General features: G+C 44.0%; 1 protein-coding gene across 3 annotated transcripts; it reads right to left on the bottom strand.

Moving 5' to 3' along the window:
- Positions 1 to 2,194: 2,194 nt before the first annotated feature.
- Positions 2,195 to 7,824, bottom strand: LOC311517171 (nuclear transport factor 2-like). 3 transcript variants are annotated; one of them, XM_084621742.1, is made up of 5 exons: positions 7,689 to 7,824; positions 4,894 to 5,015; positions 3,885 to 3,956; positions 2,652 to 2,750; positions 2,195 to 2,353 (listed from the first exon to the last, which is right to left on the bottom strand). In XM_084621742.1, the coding sequence occupies exons 2-5, from the start codon at positions 4,990 to 4,992 to the stop codon at positions 2,240 to 2,242; spliced, it is 384 nt and encodes a 127-aa protein (XP_084477868.1). In that variant the 5' UTR covers positions 4,993 to 5,015; positions 7,689 to 7,824; the 3' UTR covers positions 2,195 to 2,239. The 3 variants fall into 3 exon arrangements, with proteins under 3 accessions (XP_084477868.1, XP_084477869.1, XP_084477867.1); XM_084621743.1 differs by lacking the exon at positions 7,689 to 7,824 and adding an exon at positions 7,457 to 7,640; XM_084621741.1 differs by lacking the exon at positions 7,689 to 7,824 and adding an exon at positions 6,788 to 7,025.
- Between the last annotated feature and the right edge of the window lie 324 nt (positions 7,825 to 8,148).

The raw sequence follows: 8,148 nt of genomic DNA, 5'->3' as shown, positions 1-8,148 counted from the left end.
TAGAATGGGAGAATAAGAAGCCATGGTTAGGTCTCTTTCCTGGAACTGACATGCCCTCTCAATACCCAGCTCCAATCTGTTGTCCTATAACCAGGCTCTCAGAAGTCAGAATATGGTAGGCTACTACTGCCATGTACCTTTGGCAGTGCTATGTGTTAAAAGATGCCCCCTGATATGGGGCTAGATTCAGCAAGGCTTACTCACAGTAAGTAGTACTCACTTGTGCTCCCTGCTGAGTATGGTTCTCTAATCTTTACTCATGTTACATAGTATCTTCGTCTGCCAAGTAGTTCCACTGAAACCAGTGGGGCTACTAGCAGAGTGAATTACTAACTCAATATGAGGCATCAGGGCCTGGATCCACATCTAACTTTTAGACACCAGGAGAATTAAAGGAACAATGGGATTCTCAAAGCCTGGGTTAGGTATGTAGGCTCCCTACACATAGAGGGCTGCCCAAACTAGCCAATGGAGGATATTGACAAGAGGGGTGTGTTCTAAGGCCTGCCCCTCTCTGGGAGATTAGCACCGATAGGTGCCTTATCAGCAATCAGGAATCCCTCTCGGAGTCAGGTGGTTTACACACCTGGTCTTCTTAAAAGAGAGTGAAGCAGACACTTTTCTCCATGCAAAACAACCAGAGGAAGTGATGCTCCTCTTAACTTTCAGCCCAATGGTTAGCACAATCAGCTGGGATATGAGAGACCTGGGTTCAATTCCCCCTCTCCATCAGAAGGGAAGACCCTTTTCAAATTCTCTCTGAGGGGGCTCTAACTACTGAGCTACAGGATATACTGATAAGGACCTTCCTCAACCTTTCCTGAGGAATCTGTGCTGCTGTGTGTAAGTAGTCACCGTAGCAGGGCAACTGGCCCCTGGATCTCCCGCCTCCCATGCTGGTGCCTTAAACTCCAGGTTAGGGAATCTATCTGACTCAATAATATTTATCCATAGTGGAACACAAGAAACTCTGACCATAGCTACCAGATCAGGCCTTAGGGGTCAGATATGTGCTCCTTCATCTCTCTTTCCCTGGTTTATAGAGCTTAGGTGTCTAGATACCTAAAGTGAGGCAGTAGTGTGCATGCCTAGAGGCAGCAACATAGGCAGCTAGAGAACACTTACAGTACAAGTTTAGATGCTGAGTGAATTTTGGGGACTATGTGGTTGAGTGGCTCCTAAGTGGAGGTTTTGTGAATCACAATGGTGCCTAAAAATTGGGACTTAAGTGATTAAATACTTTTGTGGCTCTGGATCCAGGCTCTAGTGTTTAAGCAAAAAGGACAACCACCAAAATTTTAATAAGACTTGTGCTTATCATCCTTATCAGTCTGCTTGCATAGTGTGTCCCATTGCCATTCCCTTCCTGTTTTATAGAGGTCACTGCTCCCAAGTGCATACATGTCTTCCTCTGTGTTTGTCTAGCATACTGTGAATGCTCCTGTACGCTGAATAATCAGGGAGCAGAAAATGGAGGATTGACTTTAATCTGTGAAAGTGCTTTAGGTGCTCCCTTCTCCCCCTTGCCGAGAAGGGAGAACATGGCCCAAAGTTTGTAATGGAAGCACTTACCACTACTACTTATGTTCATATACAAATTTTATACCAAGTTGCACTGCTTTCACATTCTCTGAAAGTACTGGATTTGAAAAGTGCATTTCATGAGACACAACCACTAATCATCCCATAGCTACAAAGTACTTGCATGGAGTTTGTGCTGCCAACTCTTTTATAGAAAGGCGGCGAGGAGTCCTGTGGCGCCATGGACTGGCAGACGTGTTAGAGCGTGGGCTTTTGTGGGTGAATATCCACTTTGTCATGCATCTGGCAAGGTGAGTATTCACTCACGGAGGCTTGTGCTCCAGTGCGTCTGTTGGTCTGTAAGGTGCCACGGGACTCTTTGCCGCTTTTACAGATCCAGACTAACACGGCTACCCCTCTGATACTTAACTCTTTTCTAGAAAACTATAGTTCATAGATAGTAAATTGTAGACTCTGGAAACTTGCTATCATTATGATAATATAGAAACAATTCACATTCCTGCTGTCTACAGTTTACAAGCCAATATTACACCAAGATATGGTTAGGAGACGGGAAGAGAAGCACAAGCTAGCAAGTGCATGGTCTTTTAATCAACAGACTGCATAAACCACCACAGAACAATTTAAACAATTTATTTATTTTTGTGTCAGATTTGAAAGTGGTAGTAGAAACAGACATTTGAGAACAGAAAAATATTCAAGCAAAGTTGTACAGGGCCAGTCTAAATATATCATTGGTGCAAACCCAATTGTCACTAATATTCTTGAGAACAAACAGCTGGTGGAACCCCATCACTGGGTCATTATCCACCTAAATAAATAAATAAAATAGTAAGTTAGAAGTAGGACGTATAGCCCACATATCCAAGCCAAACCCCCTCCAACTACTCAAGTCTATTAGCATAGCTTGTATCAAATATCCACTGCCTTTCTTTTCAAGTCTGTTCAACTGACATCAAGACACAGCATTAGTGGTATTACCTCACGCTCAAACAGGAATTCTTTTTAATTACAAAACTATTTAAATGCAGTAGCAGAATGCAGTATTTCTAAGACCAACAAGCTTCTCCTTACATACTAGTCAAAGCATTACAGTTTGCCAGTCTCACCTTCAGCTGACCAACCACCATACTAAGTATACAGTTATCAGGCGCTGGTTGGTGATCTTGAGATGTTATGCTGTGCTGGATTTTTTGGAATGGAAGGCTCTGTTTAGGAGGGATTAAAAAAGAAACTCAAACACTAAACATATTAATGCAAGTATTTGACTCCATTAATATTTCTGCTCCAGCAGTGTACTTGGTACTCTACGTGGTCCCTGATCCAAGAGAGTTAGACATACAATGCAGCTAATACACAAAATACTAATTGGCCATATGAATGTCAAGTCTTAATAGTGCAAACAAAAGCAAATCTGATAGAAAAAAGTCAACGTTTAGTATAGTTAACTATAATATTGTGCTTTAGAAAAGTGTATTATTGTGTCAAGTGAGGGAATGGAAATCCCCCCTGTAACACTGTATAATAATCCTGCTCAATGATCTTGCAGGGAAGGCAAATTTTCTAAATATTTCTTTCCTCATATCACAAGACGACCAATTTCCATATGGTCAACTGGCATACAGATCTATGTATGTGATTCTTTAACAACAACAAAAGGATTAGATATTAAGAAAGTTTTAATAAGTGGGTGTTTAAATATGCTGCATCTTAACACTTTTGTACTGTTTACTCAAACTAAAAAGTGACTATTGTAAGAAATGGCAACTTCTTACTCAGTTACTCTTATTTCCCATGTGTATTCAGAACCCTATCTGCTGAAACTTACCAACAAGTTTAATATGTTTGATTCCGGTTAGCAGAGCAGACCTAGCTAAGAGAGTTAGATTTTATACTGCCTCATCCATCAACAGATCTGTGCATTAAGTTTCAACTACAGGGCCAAATTCATCCCTCAACTACAGTAACAAGGTTTCACAGGCATAACAGAGGGCTGAATTCAGCCTGCAGAACATCTTATTTGTAGGGAAGAGCAAGGAAAGAACTCAGCTTAACTTTGAGGTGCTGGCACTTTGAAAAAATATATTTGACTTGTAAATTAAGCAGATGTTATTGAACGAACATGGAACCTTACAATGCAATTTTAACATCAGTTTCATTGCAGCAATCAGATTTTTTTGAACTCTGAAAAGTTCTGCAACTCAGGTACAGGTGTTCTCTCTACTACCTGTAATCACATGGAAGCGTGCAGGTTTAATTGGTTTTTCAATCCTGAGACAACAAAGCAGTTCAGAGTTTTGTTTTGTTTTTTAAAACCACTTTTAACATATACAGAAGCATACCATCAGCTTTTCCATGATGGCTGTTTTTCCTTGGAATTGCTGTCCTTCCCAGGACAAGCAAGAAGCATCTGTCTGAAAAAGAGAACAAAGTGTCTAAGTCATTCATGTCAATGTTACAGAAATGAGGTAAGATTGAAAGGTCTGAGGGATGTAGCCTAAAGCAGTGTTTCTCAACCTTTTTGATACTAGGTACCAGCTTGCTGCCTTCCTAAACTGTGTCAGGGACTGGCACTGGTCCATGAGAAACACTGGCTTAAAGAATCCTAGAGATACACATGAAGCGTTTGATAATCTAATTTAGTCACTAGCAAATGAGTATTTGTTACAACTGGAAATTATGCAGAACATGACTAATAAGTTATCAAAAATGGTACAGCTTGTGATCAGAAAGGGAGATACTGGCAGAGTCAAGCAAGCTTTCAAGAAGTAGACCCACCCATTCTATTTTTGGCCTAGCTTCTGCCATCACTTACACTAGGGCTGTAGGGGTTTCATATTCAATCCTCACCCCACTTTAAGAACTTCTTTCTGTTTCCCCACAGAGGTCTTAAGAGGGCCTACAGTTCATATGGAAGAATGGCAGAATCAAGTTAAGAAAATTTTAAAAAAGCAAATTTCACCACTTCCCCTTTTAGTTTTTGATGTTTCTTCACTGTGACAGATCTCTCATAGTTCAAGTTCTCCAGCAAGTGAAACAACAACTCCCACTCCCTCACCCTGACATTTCTGCTACTCAGAAAAATGGATTTTAAAAAAATCCCACAATTGTTGACAGAAGAGAGGAATATTTACCAAGAATCATATTTTATAGGGTAAAATGACAGTTTAAGGAATTAGAATTGGGGGGGATATGTACTTGATTCCATTCTATCCAAGACAGAAACATTGCCTCATACAAACTGTCTTTGTAGTGGAAGTTTGACTACAGAATACATCAAGCCCATAACTTATCATTTAAAATGATCAATGAGGAAGTTAAAAGTTTGAGCAAAGTCAAACTGATACTTACATAGAGAGCACTTAGCTCTACTCTACTGGTATCAAAACGCTGGTAATAAAGATGCACAAAACTTGTTCCAACTTGCTCCCACATAGGTCTCTCTGCCATTCTTGCTCTTTGTCTAAGTCTGTCTAGAAGGCAAATATTTAGAAGTTTTAAGTCTAAAACAGTGATACTCAGACCGAGGCTGAGGAGCCACAAGTCACTCTTTAATGTGTGCCCTGCAGCTCTCTGCAGCACATATTAAAACACTGATTTAACTAATCAATCAGGATGCTTTTATTATATTAACCAATTTTAGCTGAGATATACATCTATCTACACACATGCACACAATATTTCCCCTGCCATACTGTTTAAATATGAGTATCTAGTACTACAGTAAATGAAACAATGAATTCACACTACTGTGGCTCTTTGGGTAATGTAGATTTCTAGTTTGGCTCCTGAATCACTGAGGTCTGAGTATCAATGGTCTACAATAATCCTAAATTACCAAGGTCAGTGGAAACTGCAGAGAAAAGAGGAAATAGAAGATAAGAGAACATCTTTTCTGCAGCACACTTGGTGAGAGGGCACAACATTATGTATCATTTTACTTCTTATTTACTATTTGAAGTAGAATGCCACCATAAAGATTCTTTAAGGCAATTCAACTGCCAGTTTAAGTCTCAATTCTGCAGCAAGTTGCTTATGGGTGCCCCCCATGCAAGTGTAGAGTTCCATTGACTTCAATGGGCATCTGGTTGCACAGAGCTCATTGCAGGATTGAGGCCTTAATGCTTTCCATTCTTTTGGTGTGGTCTTGTAAACACATTAACAAGTTTATTTAGCTTCAGTCTTGGGAAACATCCCTCTTACGCACCCACAAGCCCATCTCAGACCCTTTCATTCTTTAAAAACTTTCTTTCAAGCTCACATCTAAGTTTTTAAAAGAAAGCTAAAACAAGGCACGCTGAGAGACTCTCACATGGTCTATCACAATTTAAAAAAATAAAAATAAGTAGGAGGCTTTACATGCATTACACACAGGTATCTAAATGAAAAGTACACCACAACTAACTAATGGATCTCTGTTCAAGGGGGGCATTTTTGTGAATTTAAACAAAACACACAACTTCTAATTTTCTCTTGCTGCTGTTCATGGATACCCCATTACACTAACATGCACTGCCTATTACCCAAAATGCCCCTCTCCCCCAAACACTAAGAGATCCACCGTCTGCACAAGATAGAGGATATGAAAGTTGGATAACTGAAGGTGTGGCTAAAACTGAGGCTCTGATTTGACATGTGAAAGACTTTACAGATATAGAGACTCCATAGATTTAAGCCCTAAAGTTCAGTTCTACTGTGAAAAGCATACTTGTTCGTACAGGAAAAAAACGTGTGGAAAGAACGTCTGTTGATGGTAGTAACTTAAGTTTTTGCTGCCCCTTAACAGTTGGGCCTGCAGATTCATCAACTCAGAAGGGCTTGTCTACACTTAAAACACTACAACAGGTTCTCCCGTTGGCACAGGTAATCCACCCCCCAAGAGGCAGTAGCTAGGTGGATGGAAGACCCAGCACTGTTTACATGGGAACTTAGGTCGATTTAACAACACTGCTCAAACCAACCTAATTTTCTAGTAGAGACCAAGCCTAAGACTGAGGGAGAAGCAGAATCTCTCTTATTTTAGTGAACAAAAAACCCTGTTTTTTAAAAGTTAGTCGGTTCCATCTGTGCAACCTCAATAACCACAAGGAGGTTGCATAGACGTCACTGGGAGCAGTTCGGTCCGTAGGATCTTTAGAATGGCGATGACCTGAAGAGCATCAAAGAGCACCGGGGCTAGCAGTTGTTTACCTGTAACCTGAAAACACTAGATATGGGGGGAAAAAGAAAAGAAAAGAAAAAAAACCTCGCATAGTGAGAATGTCAAGTCCCTCTTCAGTGGGGAGCAGCTCTGTGCTCCAGGGCACACCACTAACTTAGCGAAAGAGATTTCAGGTCTTGCTCTCCAGACACTGTATGGGTTTAAGAAAGCGGCTCCCCCGTCCCCGCCTCGCGGTGTGTAAACCCCTTCCCAACAGGGGAAAGGGAGTCGAGCTGGCGGCAGTTTGCCAAGCCAAGCGCTGTGCAGCGCCGGCGAATTTGGCAAAGCCTCCTCTAAGGCAGCAAAAAAAAAAATCCCTCCCCACCCACATGCTCAGGAGCAGCCTCCAGTCCCCCTCCCTAGCTGGGCGCCCAGGCTGCCTGCCTCCCCCTAGGCTGCACCCAGGCTCAGACCACAGGCGACTAACCCCCCCCCCCCCAAAAAAAAAAAAAAAAAGAAGCAACCAGGCAGGGGGTTGGCGCGGGGCGGCCGAGCGCACGTGCAGCCAGAGACCCGAGGAAGGAAAGAGCAAGGGGCACGCTCCCGGCACCAGCCGCCCCCCATCCCGCCTGCCCTGCCCCGCCCCCAGCCTGGGGAAGAAAATGCGCGGCGACCGCTGAAGCGGCTCGTCCCCAGACTCCGCTCAGCCCAGCCAGCGGCGGCCGCGCGCAACCCCTGGCGCGCGCTCTCCGGCGGCGCCGCGCGCGGTCTTACCGGCCGCCGCTACCCGCGAGCCCGGCTCAGGCGCCCCCTGCGCCCGTGGTACTTGGGGCGGGGCTGGCGAGCCGCTAGGTGGCGCCCCGGGGCCGGGTTTGAGCGGCAGTCCGAGCGCCCAGCGGCGGCCGCCCCGGGGGGAAGGGAAACTGCGCCCGCCTCTAGCGCCGCTGCTGGGCGAACGGCCCCGCGTCAGGAGCGAAACCGAGACCGCCGCTCGGGCGCTGATTACCGCGCGCTGGGCGGGCTCAGGGCAGGCCTGGGGTGCCGCTGAGGCGGCACGATCCAGCGGGCTCCGTGCTGCGGGGCGGGTGGCATGCTTCTCCCTCGGAGCCACGGCTGAATCGGCCCCCTGCCTTGTGCTCTTGGCGCGCCAGCTTTTGTATTAGATCTAAAACTGACCCTGGCCAGGTCTTGTTGTTAAAGATCCAGCAGCGCTCTTTACCGGAGTAAAGGTGTCAGGCCCGATGAGCTGATTGCGTATAATTATTCATCTGAAATTTCAACTGGGTAAAGGGCACCTGCATTGCCAGTTGGCTGTGGAATGGCATCCTTTGAAGTGAGCTGTAGCTCAGGAAAGCTGGTGCTCAAGTAAATTGGTTAGTCTCTAAGGTGCCCCAAGTCCTCCTTTTCTTTTTAGGGATATTCAGTTACTTGTTATTTTTGTTTATTCCTAAACTTTTATACTTCTG

This window comes from Lepidochelys olivacea (genome assembly GCF_965140295.1).
Source record: "Lepidochelys olivacea isolate rLepOli2 genome assembly, chromosome: 2".
Taxonomy (NCBI): domain Eukaryota; kingdom Metazoa; phylum Chordata; order Testudines; family Cheloniidae; genus Lepidochelys; species Lepidochelys olivacea.
This window is presented reverse-complemented; position numbering and strand designations above follow the sequence as displayed.